The 14,547-nt window shown below is 45.9% G+C and overlaps 1 protein-coding gene across 3 annotated transcripts in view; it reads left to right on the top strand.

Annotated features, from left to right (window-relative positions):
- MCC (MCC regulator of WNT signaling pathway) overlaps positions 1-14,547 on the top strand; it is a gene marked incomplete at its 5' end in the record, with an annotated part of 425,634 nt that overhangs the window by 331,588 nt on the left and 79,499 nt on the right. For all 3 annotated transcript variants that reach the window (XM_082455726.1, XM_082455728.1, XM_082455727.1), the window contains one exon: positions 12,759-12,922. In XM_082455726.1, the coding sequence (XP_082311852.1) occupies positions 12,759-12,922 (164 nt within the window). The remainder of the gene's footprint in view (positions 1-12,758; positions 12,923-14,547) is intronic.

Genomic DNA, 14,547 nt, shown 5'->3' with positions numbered 1-14,547 from the left:
GCAAGTGACCCACACTCCAACAAAATTTCTTAATCCAATAAGCTGGGGGAATGGAGGGCAAACCCCAGTCAAGTGGGCGGGGCATCTTCACTGCGGGGCATCTCCGGGTTCCAGCTGTGAGGGAGCATCTGTAGCCCCGGCTGCCCGCACAGGAGCCAGTGTCTGCTTGTCTGCACTGTGAGCTGGCTTTGTTTCCCCTAATTGTTTATTTTCATCTTTTCCCTCAGTGAAAATACATGTTCATTATAACTGGCGGTAGTATCATTCCTGACAAGGCTGGGCTCCTGGGGGGAAGGGACCCTCTCTGCCCGATGCCTGTGTAAGTTCTCTGTCCACAGTAGGAGGCCTTCATTCATCTGTGCAGCAGCTCACCGGGAGCTGTGCTGGAGACTGGGCACGTGAGACCCAGAACCTGCCGTCGGATCACTCTGCTCCCACGCTCAAATCCCTCACCCCCAGCGTGACATCCCCGCTCCTTACCCTGGCCTGCAGGGCCCCCAGAACCTGGGCATCCCCACCTCAGGCCTCATCCTCCCCAACTCTTCCTTTCTTTTTTTTTTAAATTAATTTTATTTTATTTATTTTTGGCTGTGTTGGGTCTTCGTTGCTGCGCACAGGCTTTCTCTAGTTGCGGCGAGCGGGGGCTACTCTTCGTTGCGGTGCACAGGCTTCTCATTGCCGTGGCTTCTCTTGTGGAGCACAGGCTCTAGGCGCACGGGCTCAGTCGCTGTGGCTCGCGGGCTGTAGAGCGCAGGCTCAGTAGCTGTGGCGCACGGGCTTAGTTGCTCCGCGGCATGTGGGATCTTCCCGGACCAGGGCTCGAACCTGCGTCCCCTGCATTGACAGGCGGATTCTTAACCACTGCGCCACCAGGGAAGTCCCTCCCCAACTCTCCTTGTTTTCTTCCCAGCTCTGGCCACACCGGCCTCCTTGCTGTCCCTCAGACCTGACCAGCCTCTCTGGCCTCAGGGTCTCTGCATCCACGCGTGCCTCTCTGATGCATGTCAGTCAGCTGTCCTCTCATCACAGGCCTTCCCCAACCCCCTGGTAGAGTCCTGGCGCTGTCACTCACTCTCACACTGCAGGCACTCCCTTCCCATCCCTGCTTCATTTTTCTTCACAGCACTTAGCACTACCCGATGATACCCCGTGTTTGCATTTATTTCCTTATATACGTATCACCAGTCTTTATCAGTCTCTTGCACTAGAATGCCGGTTCCATGCAGGCAGGTACTTCGGCTCTCCTGTTTACCCAAGTAACAGTGCCCGCTCGTAGGAGGCTCCCAGATATGCGAGTAACAGTGAACACCATCCTGGAGCTCACGGTTCTTTGGAGGATGCAAAGGAAACAGGGAATGACTGGCAGCGGGACCACAAAAGGAGGTGGACAGGGGCCCCTAGCGACACCCTCAAGTGGGAGCATCAGAAGACGTGGCCATAAGTCACATCTAAGCAGAAAGCTGCGGGATAAGTGGGAACGATGCAAGCAAAGAGCAGAGGGCAGGAGGAGAGTGCTGTGGGCACGGCCGGTACCTGCCAGGTCCCCGTGGAGGGCAGGCACCGGGACGGCAAGGAGGAGGAGCTGATTAAGGCCCCAGCCGAGCCCCGCCCCTGCGTGTTCATTGGAACTGGTTGGCTGCCTCTTCTTACTCCTGTGCCATTTGCCAATTGAATCGCCTCAGTAGGGAAAAAAGCTACCATTTATAAACACCATCATAGGAAATCATTAAAAAGCAGCCATTTCGTTATGCCTGCTATATTTACAAACTTGCATTAGCAACCCAGAGGTTTTCTTGAGCTGGATTTTATATACAGAGTTTGCTGCAGTATATTTGCCGATCTCCACTTAAGAAAACAGGAGTATTCCCTTCATCAAAACGCACTTTTCTTTTGTTTTCAAACCCTACTCATCACAGCCTGGCTGCCCCCTTGATAAGCTGGCTCCAGGGCACGGTCCTCAGAGCCTGGAGGAGTAAACCAGCAATTTAGAAAGTGTTTTGACTTACCTAAGCAGTCATATACAGCGGAAAGGTCCCGGTGGTGTCACACTGCATCTTAAAATAAATTGCATTACCTCTGTTCAAACCTGGTCACATAATCGTTTGTAAAGTAAAGGTAATTAAGTAGACAAAGATAAGGTAGGAGTTATGAGTTGGGATTTCTATTTCGTAATTTGGCAGAGAGTTCTAGTTCAAAGGGAGGCTGCATATCGTAACTAACATGCTTTGTTCACTTACTTTGTGTTGAGCATTTACATGCATCCTCATGTTCAATCCTCAGCCTTGAAGGAGGCCCTGTAAATCTCCTCATCTGTAAAACTGGGATGACAGAGTTCAGAGAGGGCAAGTCATTTGTCCAAGACCACACAGCTAAACAATTGTCTTTGTTGTTGCCGCCCGTGTTTCTATAGATGGCTTTGCTTTTACACACCCTGCTTAAACAGTGAAGCATGCTTATGGATGGTGTGTTCTGCTTACTGCCCTCCTTTGAGGTCTCTAGTAATTCTGGTGGCAGAATTTAGGGAGCAGCTGTCTGATTACAGCCCCTGGCTTGCTAGCAGAGTATTTGTTGTTCACTGAGATCTTGCAGATCTCCATCTTAGAAACAACACCCTGAGACCAAACCATTCTGGGTGTTGCAGTAGAGCCGAGCACAGATGTGTAAGATGGGCTCAGTGTTGCGTCATGCGTGTTAGCATTTGTGGGGTGCACTCCCTCTAGCAGGCTGTCTTCCCAACTCTGTTCATGGAACAGCAAAGCTGGTCTGGAGCAATTGTCTGTAAACCAAACAAAATCCCTGACCTGATGGACCTTTGCACAGGCTGTGATGGGTTCTGCTCCTGTGTTTTGAGATATTTTCTGGTTTTATGTGAGAAATTCTTATTTTTGTGGAATTTAGCAATGCTGAACTATTAAACCCTTAGCGAGGGCAGGAAGCATATGATACCATGTTTGCTGGTGTGAATCATTTAGATACAGATTTCCTCCTTGCGCGTAGTTTTTGGAGGACAACCAAGGAAGAATTTACACATGAAACCTGGCTATTTGGCATGACTGTGACTATGAAATATGTTTAATGTTGAAGCCAGATTTTCCTGGCTTAATGGCCCATGAGGCTTAATGGCTTCAGGAGAAATGTTCCAAAGTGTCGAGCAGCCCCTCGCAGTGGGGACAAAGGGGGGTCGGGGCAGGGAAAGCAGTCCCGCCTTCTCTAAAAATGATTTCTGCAGAGTGGGAGAGAAGTGTTTTACAAAGGCAAGGCAGCCTGTCCAGAGAAAACTGGATTTTTGTTAGGAATGAGGCACTAAGTAGGCAGTTATATTGCAGCAGAGAATTTTTAGAGGAGAATCAGATCATTGGTAACCTGATTCTGAAACTTTGAGAAACCAGTCCCCAGGTTGGAAAAGTTAGACAGGACTGAAACTAGTACCCTGACTTGACGATGGAACAGCCCAAGCCCTGTGTTGCTTTTGCTTTTCTTCTCCTTACTTTAATTGGGCAACTTAATTTATCCCAAGAGGTTCATGATGTTGGTCATCCCTGAGAACCAAGCCCAGGGAAGGCTTAGAAGTTTCGAACATTGACTCACGGGGGGCTCTCTAAGGAGACTGTGTGCTTCCCCCCGGGGATCTGAGCCTGGTCAAACAAGGTCTGTCTGTGAATGTTAGCAGGGCCGAGTGGCCAAGGAGGCCGCCTAATATCATTCCGGAACTTTCCTTACAGAGTAACCAAGCTTGAGAGCGGGAAAGGTTATGGCTCCACTTCACTTTGTGGTACTTTGAAATATTTCCTTCAAACTCTACTATTCAGTAATTTTTCAGTGCCCAAAAGAGACTTAGAGTTTAAGATAGATATGGAAAGGCATTGATCCACCATGTTTGCTCAGAATGAGCTCCCATGATTGTTAGGTTCATGAACTTCTTTCCTAAGATGAGCAGCCTTTATTTTCTAAGCAGACCATGTCTTCTCAGGTTGGATTGTTTTTTGGGTTGTTTGGAACTCATGACATCTTTTTCCTTAAAACCGGTATCATAGAGGAGTGTTAGCTGCCCAGAGCAGCCCCGGAAGCCTATTTCGTCTATAATGGTAATAAAGTACGGACCTCACTAGTGTTACTGCAGCCCCACCCATCGCTGTGGACGTTGTCTTTGTGAGAAGAGGTTCTGTAGACCATGTTCACATGCCACAAGCACATTTTCCAAGTTGATGACACTTGGTCAGGGAGCAGGCTAACAAAACTTGATACTTTTAAAAATTGGCTTAGAAAAAGTCTTTCGTTACCTTTACGCGTTCAACTCATGCGGTCTTTATCGAGTACTACTCCGTGCCCGGTGTTGTGAGCGTCTAGGAACAGAAGGGTGGATGAACAGAGCCCCCGCTCCCCAGAGCCAGACTTCGTAGGGTCCATGTGTCAGGTAGGAAGTAATTATGGGGAATGCGATGCCTCAAAGAAAGAAGTAAATACGAGACTATAGGTAATCGGGGAAGGCTTACTGGAAGAGCAGATTTTAAGGCAAAGCTTTAAAAAGAACCATTATGAAAAGAGAATGAGGGGCTTCCAAACTAGGCAGACACATAACCATTAACTGGGAAGTGAATGCCGAGCCCCAGGAGTAAGCACGTTTGAAGTTGGGACCATATTTTGGAGCAGATTCATTCTGGTAAATGCACGTTGCTTGGAACCAAAGGACCAGTGGAATATTTCTAACATCTAGCCTATTTAGGTATATTTTTATTTGGGTTAGGGTTCTTACAGGGGGTTCAGCAAAAGTAGAGGCAGCCTTTAACACCGTATTGAGAATGAACCAACTCTGGTATGGTTTATTGTGTACAACACTGGGGATAGGTCTAATTGATCCTGAGAAGAAAGAGGAAAACCAGCTTTGCCCACTAGTATGTGTTTAACCAAGAAAGCATGCTGGTGAGGCGTCATTTCCATAGCCATGAATGTCCTCTGGCCTCCTTTCCAGACTTCCCAGGTGCTTGGGTCTTCCCTCAGACAGCAACATAAAAACCTAAGGCTCTGGGTTCTCATTAGAAGAATAGAACCTGAGCTGTCTTTTCTCCAGCTCCTGTCAGAAGTGTAACTGGGGCAAGTTTCGTTTGGAAAAGATGGCCCACCCAGGCAGGAGCTGCAGACTCTGACAGCGGTGGGCAGCAGATGGGGTGAGGAAAGCAGGCAGAACAGCGGAGCACCATGGCCTGACGAGTCCAAAGGGGCAGCTGCTGGCCACTCTGCCCGTTGCTGTCATGGGAAGAGCTGGGCCCGGTATTGCCTGACCTTCTAATTTTTACAGTAAATGCTAACAATTATTAAATGCTGGCAATTAATTCAAAAGTGTTTTTTTAAAAAGGCTGCATCAGTTATGAAACCCTGCCGTCCAAACAAAACACACCTTTGGCTGCAGGGGGCGAGTTTGCATCCTCTGGTTGAAGGGAGATGTCCCTTCCATTTATTCTTTTTTATCCTCTGTTTCATCTCTACAGCAAACTAGACAGCTAGAAGGCAGAGTGCCAAGATTGTGTGAGCTTAGCCCTTCCCAGAATTCCCTTTACGTTGTACTTGAATGGTCTGCAGCTTAAATTTAATTGAAAGTTAGTATCATAAGAAACCATATGAAATCTGCATATGTGGGAAATGGTGGCTGAAAAGACTCACAATCACATTGCTTCACACCACATATGAAGTCCCAGGTACCTAAACTCTTTTAGCATCTAATTGTTAAAAACACATTGTATCCCTTGTGCAACTGGAATGCTTCCTCCTTTCTGGCAGGAGATCATTCGTTTCTGCCCTGGCTGCCAGGGAGCACGGCACTAAGTAGAAGAGTCAGCCCTAGCAGCTGTGTTCACTTCCATTTGCTTCCTCAGCCTTTCCCTGGTCCCAGTCATTGGGTTTTTCCCTTATTCGTGGTTGCTTGCTATGTGCTACCTCAAATTCATTTTTATAAAGATATAACCTCTGGTAGAGGAATGAGTATTTGCTGCAAAGGACATCCTCTTGGTCACATGGACATGGAACCGAGCCATTAGCTTTACTTTACAAAGCACAGCGTAGCCTGAGGTGCCGCAGCGGGTCTGCCTCGTGTCACCCTTCACACTGGAGTTCCATGTCAAGTGTGCAGTGCAGTGGCACTAAGTACATTCACAGAGCTGTGCAACCATCACCAATATCCATTTTCAGAATTTTCTTATCCTCCCAAACAGGAATTCTGTATTCACTATACAATATTGCCCCATTCGCCCAACCACTGTAACCTCTCTTCTCTCTTTTTTTGTATTTTTATTTTTTTAATTAATTAATTTATTTATTTTATTTTTGGCTGTGTTGGATCTTCGTTGCTGCGCACGGGCTTTCTCTAGTTGCAGTGAGCGGGGGCTACTCTTCCTTTCGGTGCGCGGGCTTCTCATTGCGGTGGCTTCTCTTGTTGCGGAGCACGAGCTCTAGGCGTGCGGGCTTCAGTAGTTGTGGCACGTGGGCTCAGTAGTGGTTCGCGAGCTCTAGAGCGCAGGCTTAGTAGTTGTGGTGACATGGGTTTAGTTGCTTCGCTGCATGTGGGATCTTCCTGGACCAGGGATCGAACCCATGTTGCCTACATTGGCAGGCAGATTCTTAACCACTGTGCCACCAGGGAAGTCCCTCTTCTACTTTCTATGAATTTGCCTATTCCAGGTACCTAATATAAATGGAATCATATAATATTTGTCCTTTTGTAACTGACTTATTTCACTTAGCCTAATGTTTTCAAGGGTCATCCATGTTGTAGCAGTATCAGAATTCTGTCCCTTTTTAAGGCGGAATGATATTCTGTCATGTGTTTATACCACATTTTGCTTATCCATTCATCTGTCAACAGATATTTGGATTATTTCCATCTTTTGACTCTTGTGAATAATGCTGCTGTGAACATTGGCATACAAGCATCTGTTTGAGTCTATGCTTTCAGTTTTTTGGAGTATGTACCTAGGAGTGGAATTGCTGGGTCATATGGTAATTCTATGTTTAACTTTTTCAGGATCCACCAAACTGTCTTCTACAGTGGCTGCACCACTTTACATTCCCACCAACAATGTGCAAGGGTTACAGTTTCTCCATATTCTTGTCAACACTTGTTCTTTTCTCTTGTTGTTGTTGTTTTTGATAACTACCATCCTCTCCGTAGTGTCAATCTTGCCTTTAATCCATGCTGACAGTATCTTCCTTTTGGGGAGTCTATGAACATTTAATGTAGTTAATTGATCGATTGATTGTGGGTCTTTCAGTTTACTATTTGTTTTCTGTTTGCCCTTTCTGAATTTTTTGTTCTTCTATCCATCCTGTCTTCCTTCTTTTGGGTTAACTGCATAGTTTTTAGAATTTTATTTTATTTATTGGTTTCTGGCTATGCCTCTTTTTTTTTTTTTTTTAATATTTTATTTTTATTTATTTATTTTTTAATTTTTATTTATTTATGGCTGTGTTGGGTCTTCGTTTCTGTGTGAGGGCTTTCTCCAGTTGTGGCAAGGGGGGGCCACTCTTCATCGCGGTGCGCGGGCCTCTCACTATCGCGGCCTCTCTTGTCGCGGAGCACAGGCTCCAGACACGCAGGCTCAGTAATTGTGGCTCACAGGCCCAGTTGCTCCGTGGCATGTGGGATCTTCCCAGACCAGGGCTCAAACCCGTGTCCCCTGCATTGGCAGGCAGATTCTCAACCACTGCACCACCAGGGAAGCCCCTGGCTATGCCTCTTAATCGTTATTTTCTAGTGATTGTTCTAAGAATTACATTATACATCGTTAATTTTTCCGAGTCCACTCACAGTTAATATTCCTCCTTTAATTCTGATATATGTCCCTCTCTTGCCTCTCCTGGGGAACAACGGCTATGAGTAAGTACCCTCACAGGCTTGGCTGAGCTGGCCTGTTCTTGCCCACACAGCAGTACTTGTTTTGGGTTGGAGCAGTGTGGTGAAGATAGCCCTGGACACAGAAGGCCAACACTCTAGTTCCAGCCCTGCCCCCCCACCCATTGTGCATCCGTGGGTGAGTAACTGGGTGTCTTCAAGTCTCAGATTCCTCCTCTGTGGAGCGAGGCTTACCACCTTCCTGCTGGGGTGGAACTTGATGATGTGTGTGAAAGCGCTTTCTGAAGTGTCGAGAGTGCTGATCAAACCAAAGTCACTGTGATCATCACCTAAATGAGGAGCTTTTATTTTTTTCATTGTAGTAAAAAACGCATTACATAAAATTCACCATCTTAACCATTTTTAAGTGTACCAGTCCGTACTGTTAGTTATATTCACATTGTTGTGCAACAGATCTCCAGAACGTTTTTTATCTTGCAAAACTGAAATTGTACCCATCAAACAATACCTGCCCCGTCCCCCTCCTTCCAGCCCCTGGTAACCACCATCCTACTTTCTGTCCCCTATGCATTTGACTACTTTAGATAGCTCATATAAGTGGAATCATACAGTATTTGTCTTTTAGTAACCGCCTTAGTTCACCTAGCTTAATATCCTTAAGGTTCATCCATGTTGTAGCATGTCTCAGAATTTCCTTCCTTTTTAAGGCTGAATAATATTCTGATGTATGTATATACCACACTTGGTTTATCCATTCATTCGCCGATGGACACTTGGGTTATTTCCATCTTTTGGCTATTATGGACGTGATGTACAAGGATCTGTCTGAGGGCCTACTTTCCATTCTTTTGGGTATGTACCCAGCAGTGGAATTGTTGGATCACATGGTAGTTCTATTTTTAATTTTTGAGGAACTTCCATACTGTTTTCCAAAGCAGTTGCACCATTTTACTGTTCCCACCAACAGTGCACAAGGACCCTAATTTCTCCACTTCCTCACCAATACCTGTTATTTTCTGTTGTTGTTGATATAGTAGCCATCCTAATGGGCCTGAGATGATATTTCATTGTGGTTTATAAATGAGGCACTTTCTGTTTGTTCTGGAATTCTTGGTCCCTTGTCTGAGCTTATCTTGCTCCTCTGGTCCCGTAACTTAAACTTCGGGTCTTTTATAAAGACTCCAACCTACCTTGGCCTTCAGTGTTGAAGCTACAGTGCCTGGCAGGGCCCATACCGTGCAGGGCATCGGAGGCCAAGGGAAGGAACTGAGGATTTATTCAAAGTCTATATTTAGAAGAATATGCCACCAACTGAAAGATAAGGCCACCCTGTATCGAGTAGTGTTGATGGTGGGGTGAGTGGTGGTGAGTGATTGGTGCTATGTGACAGCACCAACAGGGGACCCAGAATATCTGCTTCTGCCAGCCTGGCCACCCTGTCCCACTGTGAGGCCCCAAACTGGGAACACTGACAAAGGACAGCCAAGGGTCACCTGATTACTGGTGGGGCTTATGTAACACCAGTGGGTAATAGGCAGGAGTGTGCGGGGTTCATCATCCCGCCTGTGTGATACACATTGGGCTTCCTAAGACCAAGGAAAGCATTTATAGCCCTCCTAGGTATGAATAGAATATGCTCCTGAGCTGTTTGCAGTCTGCATGTTAATTTAAATGCCTTCCTCCATCTTCCTTTTTATTTATTTATTTATTTATTTATTTATTTATTTATTTATTTATTTATTTGGTTGCACCAGGTCTTATTTGCAGCTCGTGGGCTCCTTAGTCACGGCACGTGGGCTCCTTAGTTGTGTCATGCGAACTCTTAGTTGCGGCACACATGTGGGACCTAGTTTCCTGACCAGGGATCGAACCCGGGCCCCCTGCTTTGAGATTGCAGAGTCTTATCCACTGAGCCACCAGGGAAGTCCCCCCTCCGTCTTCCTGATGCTCTGTCCTATACTTGCATCATGCTCTCTGTGGTTACTTTCCCCAGGGTGGTGGGAGAGAGGACTGTGGCTTTTGCCACGTACATCTGTGAGCCTCTCAGAGTTGAAAGTCTCATGCTCATCTCTGTACCCTGCTTCTAGCCTGAGACCAGGGCTCAGCAACTGATTAAAGAATGAGAAAGACTGATCAGGTCCCTACACTTGCCTCCTGTTTCCTGTAGCCAACATCCTCAGGACACAGCCTGGTGGCACCTCTCCGGTCCTGCTGTGAAGACCCCTAAGCAAACATGTCCAGGGTGATGATTGCATCAGGTGGGGCCGTGCTAGGGAAATCCTTATGAATGGCTGAATAGAGATGTCTTCCTTCCTCATCCCACTCAGGAATAATGCAAATAATTCAGGGGTGTGTGTTAACTGCAGCTCAGGGTACCAGGAAACCCTGCACCTCAAGGTAAATGATCCTTTGGAGAAACTTCTCCATTTGTTGCCCTGGAATTAAGTGTGCTCCGGAGATAGTTTCATCAGCGTGTGTGGGCACTAAGGAGTGCTGCTCCTGGCTCTGGACCTCCTTGTCTTGAGTTGGTGATGGGCACCTGCCGTCCATCTCCAGAGGGCTTCGGCAGTGGGGATTGTCCTCCTGTTGTCAGCAGTTCAGGGCATGGTCCATACTGAGGACAAAAAGCGTAAGGTGGATGTAAAACACGCTGCTGTTGACAGTCTATTTCTAGCCTTGCTGGATCTTAAATATATAATGATGTGGTATTTATATTTGGTCATTTAAAAATAACTTTTGATTGCCTATCCTGTGTTGGAAATGAAATGAGGAGGAAGGTCAAAGTCCTTTCTTTCTTGAAGCTTACACTTTAGTAGAGGAGAGATGACAGACACATAGGTCAGAGCAGATAGTGATAATTGCCATGGAGAAGATCGGATAATAGGACAGGGACTAAGGGAGAAGAGATGGAACCCCATGCTTTAGACAGAGAAGAGCTTGGTGAGGAGGTGGCATTTGAGCTGAGAGCTGAATGTAAGAGGAGATTTGGGTAGAAATCAGTCTCAGCAGAGGGAACAACAAAGGAAAAGGAAGCCCTGGGGCAGATGAGAGGTTGGCATCTTCCAGGGATGGAGAGAAGGCAGGAGTGTGAACACAGCATAGTGATGTGGGGGGGAAGGTGGACAGATGAGGCAAGGACCAGAGAAGTCAGTGGTTCCCACCCCGACTACACGTTAGGGTTATCTGAGGAGCCTAAAAAATTTTCCAGTGCCAAAGCTCCACCCCTAGAGATTGTGATTTAATTGGCCTGGGTGGGGCCTGGACATTGGTGTTTAGTAAAAGCTCCCCAGGGAGTTCCACGGTACAGCCTGGGTTGAAACATCAACAGGGTTGATCATGCAGAGTCTTAGAGACTCTGGTAAGGAGTTTAGACTTTAGTTGAATGACAGTGGGAAGCCATATAACGGTTTGGACCTGGGGAGTAATGTGATCCAGCTTATGTCCTGAAGAAACTCACTTTGGCTACAGTGTTGGGGACTGGAGGTAGGAGATTGTTCAGGTGGTTCAGTTAAGAAATGATGGTGGCTGGGACCAAGGCTGGTGTCAGTGGAGATGGTAAGAAGAGGTCAGTTTGGGGATATGTTTTGGAGGTTGCAGACAAAAAATGGACTGGATTTAGGGTGTGAAGCGAAAGGAAATCAAAGTTGCCGGAGAGTTAACCAGAGTAACTGGGAAGATGGTAGTGCTGTTCACAGAGCTGGGAGAGATGGGGAAAACAGGTTGGAGAGGAGGGGGAATCATTGTGTTCATTGGTTGCAGTGAAAGCTTCAGACTTCTCTTCTGTCTAGATTTAGGTAACTTGTAGACATAGGCAGTCAAATAAAGTTGCCCAGAATATTCTGAGAAATCCTCTTACTGTAATGCTGAGAGTTTTCTTGAAGTCTTCCACAAGTGAGCACCAAAGGCAATTGACTATTTTAGGGCATGGAACCTGCGATGAGAAGGGAAGAGGAGGGAAGTGTGAAGACATTAAGCTTCTTTCATACAGGAGTCAGGCCGGGTGTAAGGGAAAGGTGTACTTTGATAAATTGCTGTAGTTAACACCTGTCTTGCTATAAGAATTGAATGGCATAGTGATACATAGAATCCAAAATAGGTTGACATATTTATATTTGACTTAAGGGGATTTTTGCCCCCCCAAAAATGATCTTCTAAGATATGTCTAGTTCACATTAAGATTATAATTAATTCTCCTCCCCGGACTAAGCCCTGGGTGTCCAGCAATTAAAAGTAACCCAGACTTTTAAGTCAGAATCAAATTATTAGAATTGCTCACAAGACATGTACATGGAGAACAATATGGAATTTGTTAGAATAGTTTTCCCCCTGATGGAAGAAGTGGTATAAATTGCAGTGGTAGAGCCTGTTGACTGGTTATATCAGGGAAAAAAAGTCCTGATTATAAGCTTGCTGAGGGCAAGAACTGTCTCTTATACAGTTGCTATTTTTTTTAAACACCTAGTGTCTCTGCTCACTCTGGGGTTTTTTTGGTTTTTTTTGTTTAGTAAAGTTAAGAGATCTTTTTCGCTGAAACTTTTTCTGAAATCAGTCCTTATCTGAATGGCTGAGCAGGAAGGTTGACCAGAAGTCCTAACAGCCCCTTCTGGGACACTTCTTTGTTCTTACCAGAGAAATTTGAGAAGTGGCTGCCTTTGAGTGAAAGACGAGAGAATGCAGCGTGGCATGGCTGTCTAGAAAATGGCCATGGTCTGAAACTCCTTATTAAAGCCTTTGCATTGGCCCCAGGCCTCAGAAAGCCAGCAGGCTGGGAGATCAGGCTGCCGGTGTTAAACTTGGACATGTCCAGCTCCACTGCCGTCCATTTCACCTGAGTGGGTTCCTGTCCGTAAGCGAAACGGAGAGCGCTCATTGCCCACCTGCCAGCTTAACTCGTCGTATCCGCATCTGCTTGCAGATAACTGCAGCGACCTGAACTCGGAGCTGCAGAGGGTGCTGACGGGGCTGGAGAACGTGGTCTGCTGCAGGAAGAAGAGCAGCTGCAGCCTCTCGGTGGCAGAGGTGGACAGACACATCGAGCAGCTCACCACAGCCAGCGAGCACTGTGACTTGGCTATTAAGGTAGGTCACCCCCCCAACCCCCATCCTCTCTGTCTGGCTCTTTTCAGATCATGTGAGGGAAATGATCAGGTGCCTTTCTTCTGAAGTGTGATTTTACTCAAACACCTATTAGAGAGTGAGTGTTTCTAAGAAAGCCATACTAAAGATTGGGCCACCAGGGAGAAGCAGGAGCCCTATAAATTTTTGCTGGGTTGACTCACATCAGAAAAAGTCATTATATCAATAGTCAAGATCACTGGCTTTGCTGCAAAAATGACTACTTCCTTGGAAACTATTAGACTACTAGTATCGAACCATGTCATTTTAGTGTGGTTCATCATATAGCACTCTGGGGTTGTAAGATTAACTTGGAAATTTTATTAAAGCTTTCGGGCCTCTGGAATATTATTTCCGGAGTTATCTATTCATGGTGCTAACAAGGGGGAAGTTCAGGGCCTGAATGAGTCATCTATCCTGAGTGTACTGGACTGGACCTCAATCCCGCCTTTCATGTGCATTCATCTTACTGCTTAGGGAGGACCAGGTGAGAAGAGTTTGCTGCATCTGCACAAACTCATCATGAGCAATGGGAATGTCAAGTCCCCTTGACACAGGGCCTCTGGTATCTTTACGTTACTTCACCAGAGCTTAGTGACCTAGGCATCACAGTTCAAACTGAAAAGTCTGAGAGGAGCCTATATAAAGGGAAAATGTGATGTGTTATTTGAAAAATGTTTGAGGACTCTGGGCCCAAGTTTCTATCAGCAGGAATCCTGGGTTTCACAAAAGAGCTATGGTATCTCGAGGTAAACCATGATTCATGTTTATAGTACATCTGGTTTCCCATCTTTATTCATCACAATTATAAATACATAGTTGATGTGGTTTGGGGAAGTAACCACTAGTTTTTCTTTCTTTGTAATCTCCAGAGCCTGTATTTGATTGTAACGTCAGCTTGGGTACTAGCCCCAGCCTTAGCATTGAGAGGGAAGGAGGAAGCCAAGGGTGTCTGCCAACCAGCAAGGGACAGAGCAGGCCCTGGAGTAGGGCTGAGTAGGACATGAGTCTCTGACTTGAGAGGAAAGACAAAGCACTGCATGTGGAAAGTGGCAGCACGACTTGGGTAACTGTCCTCATCAGGGAACCAATGTGAGCATCCAAGAGTGACACATCCTTACGCCACCCATTTTTGAGACCTGTTTCCCATCCCATCTCTTCACTGCCTTCTACCCCTACGTGGTAATTCCACCTCCTCTTTCCAGGTCATTTGGTGCATGCTTCCTTTTCCAAAGGGCAATAATTGTGAATGAATAGTTTCTGAAAGCAAACAGAATGAGTTGTTCCTTTTTTTTTTTCAAATTTTATGCGTATTTCTTCTCCTTTAATACTGGTGTTTTTAATGAATTTTTTAAAAACTCTCCACGTAGTATTAAGATTCTGTTCTTTTTAAGCACATAGCTGTGTTATTAATTAAATCCCTGCTGTCTTAGAAACCTCCACAATGAACTTACTCTTTTCTGTGTCACTGAGGTTTATTTTTGTCTTTCTTATCTTGGGACTGAACCTCATTCACACCTTCTGATTCTGTTGTGACACTAAAAGCTGTAAACAGTGATGTGACCTATCACGTTGCTGAGTTGGAACAT

The sequence above is a fragment of the Balaenoptera physalus genome (genome assembly GCF_965194825.1).
Source record: "Balaenoptera physalus genome assembly, chromosome: 3".
NCBI lineage: Eukaryota > Metazoa > Chordata > Mammalia > Artiodactyla > Balaenopteridae > Balaenoptera > Balaenoptera physalus.
The sequence above is the reverse complement of the archived record's forward strand: the minus strand, read 5'-3'. Positions and strand labels throughout refer to the sequence as shown.